This window comes from Danio aesculapii, chromosome 11 (genome assembly GCF_903798145.1).
Source record: "Danio aesculapii chromosome 11, fDanAes4.1, whole genome shotgun sequence".
Classification (NCBI taxonomy): Eukaryota; Metazoa; Chordata; class Actinopteri; order Cypriniformes; family Danionidae; genus Danio; species Danio aesculapii.
Window position 1 is genome coordinate 25,889,847 of NC_079445.1, and position 21,546 is coordinate 25,911,392.

At 35.8% G+C, this 21,546-nt stretch overlaps 1 protein-coding gene across 2 annotated transcripts; it reads left to right on the forward strand.

Moving 5' to 3' along the window:
* The first annotated feature begins 1,365 nt into the window (after positions 1 to 1,365).
* Positions 1,366 to 19,438, forward strand: mon1bb (MON1 secretory trafficking family member Bb). 2 transcript variants are annotated; one of them, XM_056468386.1, is made up of 7 exons: positions 1,366 to 1,700; positions 1,830 to 1,933; positions 3,367 to 3,918; positions 7,054 to 7,846; positions 9,998 to 10,145; positions 15,203 to 15,377; positions 19,221 to 19,438. In XM_056468386.1, exons 2-7 carry the CDS (start codon positions 1,846 to 1,848, stop codon positions 19,229 to 19,231), a joined length of 1,767 nt encoding a protein of 588 aa, XP_056324361.1. In that variant the 5' UTR covers positions 1,366 to 1,700; positions 1,830 to 1,845; the 3' UTR covers positions 19,232 to 19,438. The 2 variants fall into 2 exon arrangements, with proteins under 2 accessions (XP_056324361.1, XP_056324360.1); XM_056468385.1 differs by having other exon boundaries at positions 1,366 to 1,933.
* Positions 19,439 to 21,546: the final 2,108 nt, after the last annotated feature.

A 21,546-nucleotide genomic window follows, 5' to 3' on the forward strand; every position in this document is an offset into this window, starting at 1 on the left:
GTTCGGCTACAAAAAGCACATATTAGTTAAATGTTATGAATAAATCTGATTTTATAAAATTAACATGCTGTTGCTCAATGGATAGAGCACAATTCAGAAGTCATCAGTGAGCAAATTAAGGAAAAGGCAGGTGCAGCTTGATATTAAACCCCATTGTGTTAGAAATTGAATTCTTAAGCCCCCCTGTTTATTTTTTCCCTTAATTTCTGATTAACTGAGAGAAGATTTTTTTCAACACATTTCTAAATAATAGTTGTAATAATTCATTTCTAATAACTGATTTATTTTATCTTTGAAATGATGACAGTAAATAATATTTGACTAGATATTTTTCGAGACACTTCTATACAGCTTAAAGTGACATCTAAAGGCTTAACTAGGTTATTTGGTTAACTAGGCAGGTTAGGGTAATTAGGCAAGTTATTGTATAACGATAGTTTGTTCTGTAGACTATCGAAAAAATATATAGCTTAAAAGGGCTAATAATTTTGACCTTAAAATGGATTTAAAAAAAGTAAAAAGTGCTTTTATTCTAGCAGAAATAAAACAAACAAGACTTTCTCCATAAGAAAGAATATTATCTGACATGCTGTGAAAATTTCCTTGCTCTGTTAAACATCATTTGGGAAATATTTAAAAAATAAAAAAATTCAAAAGGGGCTTTAATAATTCTGATGTAAACTGTATATATAAACACATTAGTTAATGTGTATAAAGTAATGTGTTCTATTTATTTTGAAGTAAATGAGGAAGTTATCCATGGCAATTTTGAGTTTGATATATTTATCTTCGGCTCACGGCCCTTAATCATGTTTTTTTGGCCCTTTATAAGATAAGGTTTAGGCCTTTGGTCTTTATTATTGCTGTTTTTGTTAATTACAATGAACCACAAATTTGTTATAAGACCTTATTTGTTTGATTTCAGCGCAATATTGAGTATTTCAATCTTCCATCCTAATTGTCGTTTTAAATCTTTCCAATGTTCTTTATTCAACTTAGTACGACCCATCTGTTAGCAAGAACACTTTTACACACATAATTTTACACACACACACACACACACACACATATATATATATATATATATATATATATATATATATATATATATATATATATATATATATATATATACACACACACATACATACATACATACACTCAATGGCATTTAACATAATGCCATTTATATTTGACAATTTATCTTCACAGAAGTTATTTGAAACATACATACGGTGGTCTGTCTCACATCTAACGCTAATATACTGCACCTACATTATAGTTACTCACCGTCTTTTATTTTGAAGCATCAACCGGAAGTGGTTGTTGATATTTGTTTTGTAGTGTTTTTAACGTCTAGCTTCCTGGAGGGAGCACCGGCAGCCGAGCTGAGTCAGTTGCGCTGAACGAAAGCGAAATATGATTTTGCTTTTAAATCATCGTTGATAATTGAATATATCAGACATGAATGTGATTATGAGCAGAAGGAAAGCGCTTCACGAGAGCAGTCATTTATCGAGAGACTTCAGGAGCTTTTCCCATAACGTTAAATGACGTAGACGAGCTCAAGTTACTGTGTTGTAATCTGCTCACTACCTCTGTGATTTAAACAGCTTTTATTATTTGACAAATCACGATTTATCGATATTAAACTATCAGAAGACGAGCGTGACGGACGCTGCAGATATGGGATAACAGCGGTAATCTGATTAAACGGCTTTAGACTATAATTTTGTACATTAAGTACGAACCTTTAGTAATTAAATTGCTTCGCTGATTTATTTGTCATCTCATACGCATTTTAAGCCCGTTTCTCATTATAAATGCAGTTGTTTGCATGTTGACATGGATCAGAACGGTCAAGAGAGTGGGAATATGGAGGAGGTGAAGATATGTGATCCATCCATCCTTCCTCAATGTCTTGATCACACAGGTAATGTTTTAATGCAGTTTATTACTACAGAGTAACGCTTGTGGATAGCTAGACTTATTTTTGCACCCTCTAAAACATTGTAAGATGTACGCTACCTGATAAAAGTATTGTCTTTGATCCCAGTTCTAAGAGCAACAAATATTAACTTCTAGTTGATCATTTGGAAAAGTGGCAGAAGGTAGATTTTTCAGATGAATCATTTGTTGAACTGCATCCCAATCATCACAAATACTGCAGAAGACCTACTGGAACCTGCATGGACCCAAAATTCTTACAGAAATCAGTCAATTTTGGTGAAGGAAAAATGGTGGTATGGGGTCGTGCGAGAGATCTGCAGAGTGGATGGCAACATCAACAGCCTGAGTGATCAAGACATTTGTGCTGCCCTTTAAATTACAAACCATAGGAGAGGGCAAATGCTTCAGCAGGATAGCGCTTCTTCTCATACTTTAGCCTCCACATCAAAGTTCCTGAAAGCAAAAAAAGGTCAAGGTGCTCCAGGATTGGCCAGCCCAGTCACCAGAAATGAACATTATTGAGCATGTCTGGGTTAAGTTGAAGGAGGCATTGAAGATGAATTCAAAGAATCAGGATGAACTCTGGGCGTCCTGCAAGAACGCTTTCTTTGCCATTCCAGATGACTTTATAAATAAGTTATTGGAGTCACTGCAGAGATGTATGGATGCAGTTGTCCAAGCTCATGGGAGTCTTACACAATATTACTTCTTTTTCCACTGCACCATGACTTTATAGTCTATACTGTTATTTATCATTTGTATTAAATATAATATAATAGTTATATTAATATTTCTGTTAAGTGACGAGACTTGTCTAAGCAAAGCCAGACCTTACTGTCCTAATTTAATAATTAAAAAATCAAGGCATGATTATATTTTATTTTGTTAAAATAAGTGTAATCTAGAGGCCTTTGCCTTTCATATGAGCCACTCCTGATACCAAGTGATCAACTAGAAGTCAAGTTATTATTTGTTCCTAAAATTTCGACTTTTGTCAGGTAGTGTAGACTAATACTCTTTTTTTTTTTTTTAACATTAAAAGGGACGATTAACCAAAAACAATGACTTTCTTTCATCTGTCGATCACAAAAGAAGATATTTTTCAATAAACTTGTAACTATTGACTTCAATAGTATGTGTTTTTCCTACTGTTTAAGTCAATTGTGACAGATTTTCAGCTTACTTCAAAATATCTCATTTTGTGAAACTCTTAAAGGTTTTGAAGCACTTGAGGGAGAGTAAACAGTGAATTCATTGTCATTTTTGGAAATCATATCACTTTTTATCTCAAAAACTATGCCAACTGTGCATTTTATTGCTCTGTTTTTCCACTTTTTTTGGTTTTTGTTTATTTATCTTTCATCTAAAATCCTTAATTAAAATAATTTTAAGATTTGACTCTGCTTTCCTACACAGTCACTGACGTCCCATCTGAAAACCATTGTGTAAATGAAGATCACAGGACACCTTCAGACCCAGAGGGGCTTTTGGAGTCAGCAGATCCCTCATCCGAGCAGGACATCCTACCGCAAGAGCCTTCAACAGAAATGGAGAAGCTCCATGTTGAGGATGACTGCTCTGTGTGTCCCGCTGGTTCAGAGACGGATTCTGGGAAAGCATCCCAAGACTCTGCATTAGTGGATAATAGCAATGATGACTCTGGTGAGTTTGTTGTAACTGTATTAGCTCGGGGGAAGTTGGAGGAGCAGGGAATGGGTATGAAAGGAGCCTCTTCCCCTTTGTCCGAGACTGGCACACCACTGGGACCCCCATCACACAGGAACGAGGACGTGACGGCGGATAGTTGGAGGCAGCACAGGAAGCATGTTTTCGTGTTGAGCGAGGCGGGGAAGCCTATCTATTCCCGATACGGAAGTGAAGAGGCTCTTTCGTCCACCATGGGGGTGATGATGGCTCTGGTGTCCTTTGTGCAAAGTGGAGACAACATCATTCGCTCCGTTTACTCTGGTAAATATGATAGTTTTTTTGCAGTAGCTAAATTAATTAGGTTAATCAAAGTCAATGTTTCATTTTCAATGTTTATTCAATCAAAATTTTCAATGTTTTAATAAAGCACATTGTTAGTCTTAAGGTGAACTATTAATATGTTAAACCACTCAAGGAAAAAAAAAAAACAACCTGTTTGGTTATCTTTAATCAGATTTTTACCCTTTGTTTCCACTCTGAAATGACTGTCTTTCTCTGATGATGTCAGTTTGACAGCTTAGCCACACCCCTTAAACTATTAGTTTGCTGTGAAAAAAGAAAAAAGAAAGGAGGAGTGCTAACTTGAAGCTAAAGATGGCAAAAGTACACGCATCCTTTCCTCAAGTAGAAGTACAGATACTCCTGTTTAAAATGCCTCTGGTAAAAGTTGAAATACTGACCACATTTTTGTACTCAAGTAAAGTAGTTTGGCCTAAAATAAGTACTAAAGTAAAAAGTATTAATTACTACTACCTGTTTAGTTTCATGAGAGTAACTACACACAGTGTATACATTTACACAAAAAACCTTGCATTTCATTTTTTTTGTAAAAATGTTGTTATTAGTTTTCAGCAGCAAAGTAGCCAAGCAACATCACTCTATAATATTGTCCAACAACTAGGCATGGGACAATAACAGTTTTCAAGGTATATCGCGGTTTGGATAAGTCAAGGTTTTAAAACAGGCAAAATTTTCTGTTACACCGTTCCTATGGTATGTGTAAGATTTTTTTTATTTACATTTTTTTTCTTTTTTTAGGACAACAGTATATTAAGCAGAAAAGATATCCAAAGATGCCCTTTCAAATTGTATAGAAATCCATGTTTTAGAAACTAGTGAAGACAGCAGAAGTCAATGATTCATTTGAATTAACTAACCTGACGTGTTTACTGCTCCAATATATTGTAAATCTTTCAAATAATAAAATGTGTCATTTTCAAAGGGGAAAAAGTTGTTGTTTTTACCCAGATATTTAAAAAGAATATATTTTAGAGCTGTAATCACAATACTGTGAAACCGTGATATTTTTATACAAGGTTATCATACTGTCAGAATCTTATATCAGCCCATGCCTACCAAAAACACGGCTCAAAAAGTTGCTCTGTGTATCATTACCTGGACACAAAACTTAACTTTGTGGCTGTTAAGAACAACAGCTGCCATACACATTCGAATATTCTATACAGTACTGTATTCATAACTAATAAATGTCCTATATTTAACACTTCATTTTGTCCAAAACATATATTTTTTGCTTTTGATGAAATAAAAACGGAATCTATTGACTACCCTAAAGCTGCTTCATTTTATTCAAACAGCAACACTCTTGCAGCTCATATGATTTCACTCTTTGTTTTTTGTTTGTTTTCAGAGTATTGTGTATATTTTATTTAACAGATAAAGTCATTAATGCTGTTTATACATTTTTGCATCATCTTTTTTCACATGATAATATCCTGATCCTTTGCATTATATTTTTATTCATAAATCATCCAGTATAAATACTTTTGATGTTCTAAAATATTTATCTAACAATCTAACAAATTTAAATGAAGACAATAGTGTTTATAATATACATGTTAAAACTATAAAACAGTATAAACTCTGCACTAGGAAATATGAACTCGTTGGAAACAAAGGAAATAAACCTGCATAACGTGTTCATAGGTATTTAATTGCTTTAGTACTAACTGTACAAACGTTGACAAAAAAGTACATCATTGATAGTTTTTCCCACAGTATTAGATTTAAAAGATCAGAGAAGTACAGTACCACTTGGTCGGAAGTGGACAAAAGTCTTTAACCCCATTTAAATGCCAGATTTGAACAGGAATGTGTCTCTTGTTTTTCCTGAACAGGACAATAAATAACATGACATCAGTCTCCGACATTATGATTCATCCACGCTAGCCGTTCCCATGGTAAGCTTAAATAAACAAACCTAAGTGCGCAATCAGAGGTTGAAAAAGCCGCGGATTACGGCGCGCAATAAATAGATTGACTGAATCAAAGAGCCGTTCAAATTGCACAATGACAAGAAATAATATAGATCGCGGCATAAAGCACATGAAAACTAAAGTAACGAGCCCGATTAAAAAAAAATGTAAGAAGTAAAAGTTACATATATTTGTGTAAAAATGTAAGGAGTAAAAGTACAAAGTTGTCAGAAAAAAAAGTATTTGTACTTCCTTCCTTCCTTCCCTTCTCTGCTTTAAGCCCCTGCCTTTTATGCAATATTCCATTTCACTTATATATAAAAGTCTGCAGCGATTTCCAGTTCTTGCAGACTTTAAATGAAAATTGCTTGCATTATTAGCTAATAAATATGCAAATATGAAAATATTGATGACTCATCTTGCACTTAGGGGTGTATCTAGATCTTTGCCCAATCAGATGCTCTCTAGAATGTTAAAGCTGCTATCTCTAATATCACCTAACACAGAGTAGCCAATCAAGGATATTTATGTGCTCAATTTTGTTCCATTGATTAGATTTTTTCCATGTACATGAATAATATTTATGTAACTCTGTAGAATTAAAAAACCTAACCTGTTAAAATTAATCCTGAGTTACATTTAGTTTGTATTATGAACAGGTTTTTGGAAAGCAATAAAGTTTTTGTAGTTAGCACAGTGACAATGATGGAACTGTTTTTAGTAATTTGCATTTTCAGTTAGCAAAATGCCTTTGCGTTTGTTACTGCCTGAGGCCAGAATTTGTACCAGCTAGACGTAAACCTGGTTGTAAGATAGGCTCAACATGAAATGCCTTTATAGCCCTGCATAAAATTTATAGTTATTGTACTACCTGGGTGTGGCACACATCTGTATCTAGTCAAAGTGTAAAGTGAAATGCTCACCAATTCTGCTTTCTTATTTTACATAAAAGTATTGAATAACATGTACACAATCAATATTTTCAACTCAATAATTATTAAAAACATTTATTTAGCTGTGATTTAAATAGGGAAGAATTGTGTAATGTCATAATAAATCATTTTATTACAGTAGAAGTGTCACTTTGGATCAGTTTAATGAATCTAAAGAAAATTAAACCATCTACCTAAATAGCAATCACTCAGCTGCTTAAGTGACTTTGTATTGTTTTCTGTGACAGACGAGCACACGGTGGTGTTCATGCAGCGTGGTCCTCTGGTTCTGGTGTCCGTCTCCAGCAGCCGTCAGTCCGAGCAGCAGCTCCGCAACGAGCTCCTCTACGTGTACAACCAGATCGTCAGCATGCTCACGCAGGCCAGCATCACCCGCATCTTCGAGCACAAGAAGAACTACGATCTGCGCCGTCTGCTGGCCGGTTCCGAGAAGATCCTGGATGGCCTCCTGAACCTGGTGGACTCAGACCCCAGTTTCTTACTCTGCGCCGTCCACTGTCTCCCCTTAGCCTCGTCTCTCAGGGACTCCCTTAGTCAGATCCTCCAGAAGGCCATCACGCCAAACTTGGTCTTCTCCATCCTCATAGCCAAGAACCAGCTGCTGACCATTGTTCAGGAGAAAATGGTCATCGATGATGCCCGACTGGAGCCGGCGGACCTCCATCTTTTACTGAACCTCATCGGAGCATCGTCCGCCTTTCAGGCCGGGGAGATCTGGACGCCCATCTGCTTGCCCAGTTTTAATCCTGACTGTTATTTTTATGCGTACATCTCATATTTGGACCCTCCTGAATGTACTGTTTGTCTGGTTCTTCTCTCCACTGATAAAGAGGCCTTTTATTCAGTGGCTGAGTGTAAGAGGAAGATTGAGGAGGCTATGCAAACACAAAATGCCCTCAAGTCCATAGCGAAGGCTCAGTCGTACAGCGTCAGTCAGGTGGGAGTGTCTGATCTCAGGCATTTCATGTACAAGCCCTTCGACGTGCCAGACAACCATCGCCAGCTTACACAGTTCACCAGGTGAGTTGTTTGCGACTGAGAATTGAGAATCTCAGGAACTTAAGAAAAGATTACTAGTGTAAAAAATTACTAGTGTTTTGTTTGCACTAATAGCCTAGTGGTCAGTGCATCTACATAAAACACAAATCCGATGTGGGCATCCTGAGTTTGAGTCTTGACCCCTGGACCTTTCCCATCCTATCCTTCTCTATATTTCTTTAATTTTGTTTATATATATTTAACAGGGACAGTGGTCATTAATCAACAGTAAAAACAGAAAAATAAGCTAAAGTTAGCACCAAGGGCTACTTTTCATGGACTGCCCCAGGCAAACTAAAATCTAAAATACAGGAAATTATAAATGATCACACATACACACATAATCACATTAAAATTACATTAAAGTTACTCTCTTGAATCTTCTTGTCCTAAGTATTCAGACCCTTTGCTCAGTATATAGTAGAAGCATCCTTTTGATCTAATACAGCCATGAGTGTTTTTGGCAAAAAGTTGCAACAAGTTTTTCACACAGGGATTTGGGGGATCCTCTGCCATCATTCATGCAGATTCTCTCCAATTCTGTCAGGTTTGATGGTAAACGTTGATGGACAGCCATTTTTAGGTGGCTCAATTGGGTTTAAGTCAGGGCCCTGGCTGGGCCATTCAAGAACAGTCATGATTTGTTGTAAAGCCACTGCCTCGTTGTTTTAGCTGCGTGTTTATGGTCATTGTCTCGTTGGAAGGTAAACCTTCGGCCCAGTCTGAAGTCCTGAGCACTCTGGAGAAGGTTTTCGTTCAAGTTATCCATGTACCATCTCAAGGATGATCAGAAATAAGGGACAGCACCTGAGTTAAATATAGGAGTGTCACAGCAAAGGGTCTGATTACCATGTGGTATTTCAGTTTTTCTTTTTTAATAAATCTGCAAGAATGGTTATTTCACTAAATATTGAATAAGTTTTCCCTTTTGCTATCACCATTTTCAGCATGTAATTATTTTTTGGTCTAGACATGAACTTAACAAATGTATAATTTGCATATAAACTATAATTTTCAGGTGTGAATTCAATTGTGACGTTAAACATTGGCATTGCCATTCATTCATTCATTTTCAGCTTAGTCCCTTTATTAATCTGGGGTCGCCACAGCGGAATGAACCGCCAACTTATCCAACATATGTTTTACGGAGCAGATGCCCATCCAGCCGCAACCCAGTACTGGGAAACATCCATACACACTAATTCACACACATACACTGTGGACAATTTAGCTTATCCAATTCACCTATACCAGATGTTTTTGAACTTGTGGGGGAAACCGGAGCACCCGGAGGAAATCCACGCGAACACAGGGAGAACATGCAAACTCCACACAGAAATGCCAACTGAGCCAGCCGAGGCTCGAACCAGTGAGCTTCTTGCTGTGAGGTGATTGTGCCACCATGCTACCCACATTGGCATTGTGTAGTCTAAAAATGAATATATCTAAAAACATGGCAGATTTAAAATCTTTAAATGACAATACATTAGTCAACATTTGAAGTGGCTCAAAACGTTTTTTAAAACTGTCCTAAAACAAGGGTGTTTAATATTTTTAGGACCACTTTTGTGAAAGGTTTTGATCCACTTCAAATGTTGACTACTGTCTCTCACCAAAGAGTGAACTAAAAAGCTTAACAGAAAAACTTTATTTATTTCTCAATTTTAAATTAGTTTCAGTAATTTGATTTTTCATATACTTTTTATAATAAAATTACAAAAAAAAACTACAAGAACACTGCTGTGACGACTCTCTTGCCTTTTCAATTTATAACTGAAAAGTTTTATGTAATCATTCACTTTGATGTTTGTTTTACACTTTGCAGCAGAAGATAAAGCTTTGCCTCAGCATCTCCGATAAATCCCTTTTCAACAGTATCTGTGAGCTTAACCTGTGCTGCTCTCACTGATATTTCACAAATGAATTTCAGCAGAAAAAGGGCAGAAATTGAAAGCATGTTATTCGTAATTCATCCAATTGTTTGATGCTTTTATTGAGAGCGCTGTGTTTGTCATGTGATGTGCGGTACATTGTAGCGCCACTAATATAATTTCTGGAAATATTTATGAAAGACCAGACAGAAATGAGATCAGAGGCATAAAGACACCTTTGTTTTTGTTATGTTTGTGTCAGCCCAGAGATGGAGGCCCCGTACAGCAGTGAGGAGGAGCGGATGAGACTGCTGGACCTGTACAGAGACCTGCACGGACGTATTCACAGCGCCTCAAGACCCCTCAAACTCATCTATCATGTGGCTGAACGCGAGACTCTGCTGGCCTGGGTGAGTGGAGAGACTGAAGCTGCTGATGTAGTGTTGCCAAAAAGAAACAGATTTCCAAAAGTATCGATACTCAATTCTTTGAAACATACACTATCACTTTTCAGCAGTGTCAGAAGAGTTTGTAACTGTAACCATAAACTGTCCCACCCAGTGTTGGATGTAATGAGTTACAAAGTAACTAGTTACTTTAATTAAATTAATTTTACACTGAAAAAAAAAAAGTGAGGGATTACCGTTTTCTTTTTTATATCATTCAAATGCAATTACTTCTACTTGTCTTAAACAGTGTAAACATGATCAGTTCTGTCTGAATCAATTTGGAGGAGTGGAGTAATTTTTTCTTTTGTTATATATACATTTACATTTTTACACATATGTTTAGGAGAATAATTCAGTTTTTCATTTAAAGAAGTTTACATTTACACAGGATTTATGAATCAAGTCATAAATCAGGATTTATGAATAAAAAAAATAGTCAATGACTGTGTTTTTATGTTACCAAAAAAAATTTTATGTTTGTTATTAAAGGTCCTGAGGAATTAATAATAATTAGGGATGCTCAAATTAACCGATTAACCGTTAACCGAAATGGTGCGTTTGTAACCGATTAATGGTATCAGTTAAATAATTAAAAAATATTATTTTATATAATTTTTAAAGCTGTATGACGGGCAGATCACAGCGAATGCGCTTTTTGCATTGAGAAGGGCATTTTTTGAATGGTTTACTAACAGCCGCAAGTGTTTTGCCTGCTGCTTATGCGCCCTGCTCACCTTACGTTATGCTGTTGCGCTCTGTGTGCATGTTACGTCAGTCACGTTTTTTTCATTCTTCAATCAAATGAAAGCAGAGCAGGGTTTCTGTTGAGGTGCCTGCAGTGTTTACGGATTACTTTTAGTGATGGAGGAGAGACTTGTGGTCGCAGTTTCAAGTTATCCAGAGCTGTATGACTTTACAAATTATGAATATCTCAATGTTATTAAATATTACAATTATAACAACATGGACAGCAACACTTGCGCACAATAGACCAGCTGATTCAGTCATTTCCTATAGTGACATAAAAAAACAGCAACGTGCTTCTTTTTTTCTTGTCAACATAAATGGCAGTGTGGTGCGCCTTGCATTGGAACAGAAACGTGTGCTCTATGTGATCGGCCCCTGATGTGCAACAAATATTTGTTAACTTGTGGGATGGTAACACGTGCAACCACACATGCCTACAGACGTATCTGGTCAAAGAAGCAAAATGAAAGAAGGATATTTCTGGTCACAGTTTGACAGAAGAGTTGACGCAAACCAGCGCTGATGCTGATGGCCTCTGTGCTGCCTGGAGCCGCGTCATAAACTTAATAAATAGGCTATTGATGATTTAGTGTACAACTAACAAATCAACCTTTTTTCCATTTGGAATATTTGTTTTTAAAATAGCCTACATAATCTACGAGTCAAACAAATTCAAAGATTTTCTTGATTTTTTTTTTATAATGATAACTCCGCACCAAACTGAAGCGTTCATTTTATAGCTTATAAAACATTTATGTAATATCATATATAAACAACAAAATTGTTACATGCTATAGTAGCCTATACTTTACTAAAAGTCAACATACGAGCCCTAAGGTTCAAACGCACTGGCAGCGCGCACACATGAACCGCGAGTGAGGTGGAGGAAATAAGTCATTATGACATAATCTGTAAACTAATGACTTCTATTAAAATGTGTTAAAGGGGTTTTGTGACATAATAACAACGAAGCATTAATTAAATGTGATTTAATAGCCTGATATTTTTATTTGACGGAAGAAAAAAAAACATGATTGGAAAAAGCAGCCTTCGTGTTTTCGTTTTGTAATCTAAATTTGTCATTTAAGTGAAAAATATCTATAGCAGGCCTGTTATTTTATTATATTTATTTAGTTTATTCTATGCTGTCAGAAACACTGCATGTGCGTGAAGATGTTCTGCATGCTGTTGGCATGTTAAAATAAATCAATATTTTAAAATATTTAATGTGGCACAAAATATACACGTCAATTTTTTTTATTAAATAATATTTTAATATTTCTCTGTTAACGGTTAATATTTGGTTAATGAGCTACGGTTGTCGGTTGGTAAATTATACCGAAATGAGCATCCCTAATAATAATACATTTTATTTGTGATGCACTTTTGTCAAACTCAAAGCTCTACAAGGCAGAAACAGTAAAACAATAAATAGGAAAAAATAACAATAAGTAAGAAGACAATAAATCATACATTAAAAACAGCTAAAGGGGTGAGTCCTGGTATGAAAAAGCCAGACCACCCGTGGCGTTAAGTCTGCAGCGTGGCTTGAACAGAGTAAGACCCGAAGCAGAGCGAAGATTGCGAGCAGGAGTAGAAAGCGTCACAGGATCATAGATGTAATCATAAAGTAGTCCACAGGCTAGCTCCTAAGTTAAAATCAGAGTCTTAAAATCAATACATGATCTAACGGTAGCCAATGAAGTTGTTGGAGAAGAGGTGTGATGTGGTGGTGAGAGGGTGTATGAGTTAGAACACGTACAACAGAGTTTTGAATATACTGTAAACTTTTTACAGAGTTTGTAGGTAAACCCCCAAGAGCGAATTACAGAAATCAAGACTGGATGTGATGAAGGCATGGACGAGCCCTGAGATAGAAATGGTCTAATACGTGCAATATTACAGAGATGGAAAAAGGTTGTTTTAGTTAAGTGCTTGAAGTGAGAATCAAAACTAAGCTGAGCGTCAAATAGTACCTCGAGGTTACACACCTGGGGAGAGGGGGATAATTGATTGTTGAATAAATTAATTGAATTAAAATAAAGTTTTAAAAATGCTAGTATATCAGCATTAAGGATAGCCATAAGCTAGTGTGCTCCAAAGTGCTGACAAAAATTCACCTTTAGAAGATATAAACCTGATACAAACATAAAAAATGTTGATCAATGATTATTTTTTTTACATCACATCATAATTGAGTTTCTCACCAAATCTTCTGACCAATTAAATGCTCTGTACTATCTGGCGATTCCCGCCCCTTCTTCTCATTCGCATTTCATTTTGATGCGCTTGAGCTCAACCACTCTCACTAGCAGAGCTGTGATGAATAAAAAGCACACTCTGTTGGCTGTTTTTTTTTAAGGGGAGGAGCTACTCTGTTTTACCCTTTCTACTCGTTTCAGTTGAGATTAAGTCAAACAACTAATAAATAAAAAATATTTAAGACTTTTAAAATGCTTAAGGGTTACCATAAAGCTAATATTTTTTAAGGTATCTTATCGATGGTAAAAATTCCAGTATGGCGATAACATTATGTAGATATTGTGTTTTGGCTTTAACACTCTCTCGGCACAGACTCTGGCAGATCAGGTTTCCTTATGTGCTAGTCAGAATTTGCAAATGCAGATTATGCAAAGGAGAATCCTGACCTCGCTCCAGATGGAGACGCTTTGTGATTCATAACACCGTCCTGCATCCAATTTGTCAAATCAAGACTGAATTTGAGGAGCTGATTAGTGGTTGTGTTTCCTGTAACATCTCACTTTTTCTCATAGAATATGATTCTAAATTATGATTTTTTTTTTTCGACAACCATTTGTAAGGTGAAGAAGTCTCTCTTTCTAAATTAAACATGAAAATTTGAAGTAAAAGACAAATAAAATAAAAAGATATCATTCGAAATGACTAAAACTAACTAAAAGTGTTCTGGATTACCCTAAAGGTGTTTTATCATTATTAGTCTATAAATTTTTATTACAAAAATGTTAAATACTAAATAGTAAATATTTCCAGATTTAAGATGCTGTCTTAACAATATGCTCTGGTTAATTAGTAGATTTACTATAGTATATTAATAATAAATTATGGAACAAATGTCATAAATATTATCAAATAAGATGTCACTAAAAAAAAAAGTATAAACTGTATATATGCACACACTGTGGTCCCTTCTAAAAATCACCTGCAATATTCGAAATGCATGAAGTAGCCAGCTTTATTATTTACAATTATTATAGATGTTTTAATGCTGTAAATCCCTCGTTACACACGGTTTCTTTACTGTGGTGAGCGCACTGGCGCCGTTGTCTTGTGGCTGCCGTCTCATCATCCAAGTGGATACTGCACAATGGTGGTGGTGTGAAGAGACCCCAACTCATGATTGTGAAGCGGTTTGGGTGTATGGCCATACACAATAAATGCGCTATATAAATACACATTACATTACACTACATTACTGTATACACTTTTCTCAGACAGGCATTAACATTTTCAGTTTTCTCTCTTGCTTAAACACTCTTAAAGTTCAAACCTTCATAGAAAAAATAAATCCAGTATTATATAATAAAACCAAAGTTCAAAACCTGTTTTCAGGCTCAAATATTTGTTTGAGACGATTCATTTGTTCCGTAATGACGTCCTACAGCACTGTAACATATACCGTCCCTTAGCATGTCCAAAAGTCCAACTTTTTGTGCGATGAGCATCTTCCTGTGCCTTTTGGGTGCAACCGCAGGTGCCTTTTGTGATGCAGAACACTTCGACATTGTGGGGTTTGTTGAGGAAAAAAACATGCAAATGTACAGTTCAGCGCTTCAGAGTCACAATGCTAGTGATGGAAGATTTATGTCAACTTTGGCAAGCTGAATGCATTCTGTACTGTACAGGAGACATATATATATTATCTTTATTTTCTTTTTTTTTCATTATAAACTAACATAAATCAACTAAATTAAGTACTAAAATGAGGAATATCTAAATCAGAATAACCAACTAGAAATATATACAACTGAATAAATATGAAAATGTACAGAAAAAGCATTAAAACAATCTGAAATTAAAATAAAACCCGACAAAAAAAAAAAAAAAACACTGTTATGAAAAACGTTTGATCTATTTAATATTAGGCTTTTATCCTTTTTGCAAAGCACCAGAATTTCTTCCCAAGATGCAGAGCTGTTATTTGACATTGTCCTTGATAACATTCTGGGGTTAATTATGAGTAGTCGCCTGAGGCAAATTCATTAAAATTTTTCATTAATTTCTCATTCCAGGTCACGAGCAAATTCGAGCTGTACACGTGTTTCAGTCCCCTCGTCACTAAAACCTGTGCCATCAACGCCATCACTAAACTACTGCGCTGGATCAAGAAGGAAGAAGAGCGTCTGTTCATCCGCTACCCTTCAAAATACTCCACCACCCCAAACCCCAGCAGGAGCTCTAAAACAGGTGACACCTCACACAAACCTTTAAATTAGAGATCTTGTGCATATTAAGGAAAATCTGGACAATGCCAAAAAGACAGCATTTACTCATTAAAGGCTCAAAACATTTAGTTATTCATCAGATAACTAACTTCACATGGATAACATTATAAATATTTAGCCGGCAGCTAGCTCTCTGCAACTCTCACATGGTCACCCACTGAAGCTGGTCAGTACCTGGATGGGAGACCACATGGGAAAGATTGGTTGCTGCCGGAAGTGGTGTTCGTGAAACCAGCAGGGGGCGTCAACCTGTGGTCTGTGTGGGTCCTAATGCCCCAGTATTGTGACGGAGACACCATACTGCTCAGAGAGCACTGTCTTTCGGATGAGACGTTAAACAGAGGTCCCGACTCTCTGTGGTCGTTAAAAATCCCAGCATGTCCTTCTAAAAAGAGTAGGGGTTTAACCCTGCCATCCTGGCCATATTTGCCCACTGGCTTCGGTCCATCATGGCCTCCTAACCAATCCCCATATCATAATTGGGTCTGTTTCCTCTCCACCAATCAGCTGGTGTGTGGTGTGCAGTCTGGTGCAATATGGCTGCTGTCGTGTCATCCCGGGGGATGCTGCGCACTGGCAGTGGATAAGAAGATTCCCCCCAATGTGTGTAAAGTGCTTTGAGTGCCCAGAAAAGCGCTATATAAATGTAAGGAATTATTATTATTATTTTATAACACTGCACTCTGGAATACTTGATTCTGATTGGTCAATCATGACATTCCAAGGTATGTTATTCCCCAATAAAATAACACCCATTACTCACCCAGTACTTTTTTGAATTATCTTGACTGTAATGCCCCATTCACACAAGGCATCCGCTTCAATGCTTCCCATTCACTTTATGGGTGACTTCAGGTGTTGCCGAACTGCATTCTGGATCCGTCTACGCCACTTCAGAGGCGTTGCTCGCTGCAGAAGTTGGGATTTGCTCAACTTTTTAAGCGCAGATGGAAACGTCAGCCAATCAGATCGCTGTATGAAAATACACTAGCTCAGGCAGTGGCCTATTGCTGACTAATTTCATTGGCTGACGCTGCTCTGCTCATAAATCTTAATTTGTCCCAAAATACCTCAGGAATTGTGTTGTTTGAGCTCATTTTAAATAAGTAGCATTTTTTGAGCGTGGATACATTCATATACAGTGGTGGAAGTAAGTATTAAACATGTCGTGTTTTTTTCTGGGAATAATATTTTTATAGGAGCTGTTTTTTGGTAAAAACCCAAATAATACAAACATAAAAAAAAAAAAAAGATTATTAATTTACAAAGAAAAAGTGCAGAGGGTTGCTGAAGAACTACTGAGAGATTTCAGCTGCTGTCTGGGCTTTCACTTACTTTCTATATCTCCCTTTCTTCATGTATTTAATACATTTTCCCTGCTTTTTCCATTTTATTACACATAACTTCATTTGTAAACTAATTAGTTTGGTTTTCTTTGAATGTTACCAACATCAGGTGAATATTTCATGTTAACAGCACCTTTAGAAATATGTTTTCTGAGAAAAATGGTGACGTGTTCACTGTTCAATACTAATTTCCCTCACTGTACATACTCATCAGTTACGTTTTTTTTGTCTAGTTCATTTTGTGGCAGGTAGCAGCCCTTTAGTCTTCTACAACAGCTGATAAGCCTGTCAGAATTTATTAAACATAGAATCAGGGTGGGGGGGAGGGGGTCAAATCTTTCGTTTATATTAGTTTGTGTAGTGCTTCAGTGAATCAAATGTGTATGTGTTTATTTAAATTACATCTAAATTATTAATAAAACGCATTTAGGTTTTCAGTGTTTTGTTGGATATTTAGTGTATTCTGACCTAGACTATCCTCTGATTAGCTATTTCAGAAGTTACTGTAAGTCAAACTATACAGCTCATTTTAATTTATCTTTAGACTATATGTAGAAACAAACACCTCTTTTACAAGAAAGTGTCTTGTAAACACTTACGATGTCCATCGGTGCTAGTAAAGATTGATTGGTGCAATTCTCCATTCACAATGGTATGAACCGTTATAGGGGAGGTCAAATGTGTTTATATTATCTATTATTCTAATTATTAATATTATTATTTAAGATACATATCAGAGCAAACTATTTCTCACTATTTAGAGCAGTGGTCTCAGACTCAATTCCTGGAGGGCCACAGCTCTGCACAGTTAAGCTCTAACCACCTTCAACTCACACCTGCTTAATACTCTCTAGTAGTCTTGAACACCTTGATTAGTTGGATCAGCTGTGTTTCAGAAATCCAGTTTGAGACCATGGATTTAACAAACAGACCCCACCATAAATTGAAGTCCTTCACGAGGGGGTCAAGTATTAATTAGGGGAGCCAATGCCCCCCAAACACCTCTAATTGGCACCCTGCATATAAAACATGTTCACAAACTACATAAAATAAATAGTTAGAAAATGTCAATCCATTTCAGATAATTAATTGGATTATTCTGACCATAAGGGATGCAACACAACAACCCCAGTCAACCAATTCTCTGTTCTGTTTCTCCAAGCACAGTAGCAGAGAATTTTAATAAACATATGTACGCTTCATTTTTTCTCTTAAAAAAACAGTATATTATGATATTCGATATGATATTTTTAAAAAATTCTCATAGTTGACATTTATTCCATATTATTTCAATCATTCTACAACTTCTGAAAGTGAACAGCCATATTTAACGGTCGCACAAGACAAATCAGACAATAGAAACCAGCAAAAATTAATATCGCATCAAAACTATGCGCATTAATGACGTTCACGCTTAACTGACCAACAATAGACTCCTTCAGCTTGTTCTGCACCTGCTGACCCTCAAACCCTGAACTGTCCTATATATGCTGGAGTTACTGGTACTCCGGGACACAATGGTATGCCTGGCAGAGACAGGAAAGATGGAAGAGATGGAGCCACTGGACCCAAAGGAGAGAAGGGAGATCCAGGAGTGAGTGTGCAGGGACCTCCTGGTAAAGCAGGACCACCTGGACCTGATGGGCTGCAGGGTGAAAGGGGTCCACCAGAGTCTCCTGGAAGTGAAAGTGTTATTGAGTCCCTGAAGTCTGAAATCCAGAATCTTAAAGCCAAGTTTATACGATTGAAAAAGTTGCGAGTTTCAGCAGCTTGAGGAAAGTTGGACAGAAGTATTACATCACTGATGGTATTTTGGGAACTTTTAATGATGGCATAAAATTCTGCAAGGATGCTGGTGGAACATTAGTTGTGCCAAAAACTGCTGCAGAAAACCAAGCTTTAGTCAGGGTGTCAGTATACAGTGCTTTAAGTACTGGAAAGCCATATATTGGAGTCACAGACAGGGAAACAGAGGGACAGTTTGTAGACATTCAGGGAATGCATCTAACTTTTACCAACTGGGGTCCTTGTCAGCCTGATGATTACCGGGGAGCACAAGACTGTGGTGTAATAGAGGTCTCTGGCACTTGGAATGATGGAAATTGTGGTGATATACGGCTTATTATATGTGAAATAGACATCAAGTAGAAACTCTACCTAATTTGCACCAAATGAGAATCCAGAAATGTAATATTATGGTTTTTTAAACAGCCTCTGAGATGCTATGCTTTTAAAAACTGTTTAGATTTGATTGTGAAGCATGTTCTTCAGTATGTAAAATGTTACATTTAATGTACACAACAAAATATGAAATAAATAAATGTACAAAATGTTATGGAAGAAAAAAAACTGACCAATAATACGGATTTTGAGGATTATAAAAAAATTGACCAATCATTGATTAATCGTTGGAATGCATAATTGAGTGTTAACATGCATCTCCTCTTCTTTGTTTGCAGATGCTCATTAATCAGGCGCATAACAGCATTCAAACTGAACTCACCAGAGATCATTCAACCAACAGAGGTTAAAATGATGTGAAGCTGCTGGATTCTTTTGGACCATTTAACAGAATCATCTGGACTGAACCTTCTACACTGAAGAAAAGTCATGCACGTTATTTATTCCAGACACAGAGCATCGATGAAGCTTTACGTAGCAAAAGAGGCCCAATGATATCTATTTTTCTTCTCAGCTGGTGGCAGTGGCTGAATGTGAAAGCTATAACTGGATTGTTTTATTGTCATATAATTGCATTTAGATTAGGAAATGTTTATGCTATGAAATGATCAAATCTGGTAAAGCAGTTTCTGAATGAAGACACAAGCTTTTCATCTAAACCAGGGCTTTTCAAGCAGTTCTGTGAAAATTTCTGGACTAAAATGCTTTAAAAATGAAACATAATTAAGTTTTTAATACATTAAAGAGATTACAGTTAATACATTTTATCAAGACGTAAAGAAATAATTATAAAAAACTCGTCAAATCATTTAAAATATGATTAAAGTATAATTAAATGATTCAAATTGATCTAAAATTTGAAAGATACAAAACTATAATGCAACTGATAATCTAAGAAATATTATAGACCTGTTTATAATGTTACTTTTGACAGTATACAAAAAATATAATGGATATTTTTGGATGAGGGATGCTAAAAGATTTAAAAGCTCTGGTCTGAACACATCACCGTCACCTTTTCTGCTTGTTCTTTGTATTTCTGATGAAGTTTCCTTTAGTCTTACATGGTTTTGAACTTCAACCCAAACTTTAATAATATATCAGGAGATCGATCATGAATTGTATCTTTAGTTTGAGTTCAGGTTCTTTTATTTGTTTTAGTTAACTGTTGTGTGTGATATATTTGTTTCCTGGTCATGATTTATGACATTTTTCTCTGGCATGTGCACTATGATGTCATTGTATAATAATAATAATAATAAGATCAAGACCACCATAACGGGTTTAAACCACTGGACTTAATAGGAAAAAAAATGCTCAGTGTGTGATGTTTGGACAATTGTGTACTTGCAATTTTCTCAAGTTTGTCTTTCTGGAAGAAACAACAACATTTGTATTCAAGAGGAATAATATATTGGTGCTGTAATAAATCTGAGGTTGCTTAAAGTACATCTTGCATTAATATCTTATTTTTTTATATCGCGCAACAGATTAATCAAACTTGCTGTTTATAGGTGTACGAGTGTTTTATGACATAGTTACACTTTGCAAAAAAACAAATGTCTCGAAATCCAAATGCAAGTTTTCAAAGCAATATTGCCTGTTTTGTCAATAAAAACAGGTTTAAAAGCCGAATCACAATGAATCAGTCATGTATAAACATTTGCTTTTGTATCCAAATGAGTGATTCGTTTGAATGAACGAGTCAGTGAATCACTTTGGCTGCATTTACACTGCATGGTTCAAGTGAAGTAGGGAAGAGCGGGGACGAAAGAACCATTTTTCATTTTTAAAAGATGTTTTAGATTCAAGTGTGGTCTATCAATACCGGTGGTATTGTAATAAAAAAAAATGAAGAACAACTTCAAAATAAACAATCCATTTAAGGAAAAGTGGCATAGCTGCTTTTGACCCCATCAGTAGGGACGAAAGTAACAACATTTGCTAGATTTACTGGCTTAATCTTGTTTATTTTAAATATATCTGGCTATGACCTTGTTAATGTTTACTGCAAACATTTTTTTTTGTCCTTTATTTTTGCAAACTGCATTTTCATTTGAAATTTCAGCTCCATCAAATGTTTCTAAAGCAATCCAACAATGCAATATGCTAAAATGTTTTACAATTTTTAAATTTGTTTTATGATTATTGGCAATATGCATTCATTTTATAAAACATATAAATCAAACCATTGAACATTCTAATGTGGAAGTGTTTCAAATTTACTCAATTTTCTGATTTACTCAAATTAGATCTAGGCCTCGTTCATATATATATATATATATATATATATATATATATATATATATATATATATATATATATATATATATATATATATATAAATATATATATATATATATATATATAAATATATAAAAGAGCCTTTATCTTGTCATGTAGCACAAGTATTTATACAAGTATTTATACATGTTAACGAGAGAGAGAAAGCAAGCACAACCCCACAGATTGAATACAGGAATGGAGAAAATAGCCCTCTTTTAGTAGCTGTCAGTCAGTAACCTCTTTTTTTTATTTTCTTTTTTTTCCCCCAGGTCATTGTGCCTTTGGCGTGCAAATGCAGACATTGCATACAAGTCACTT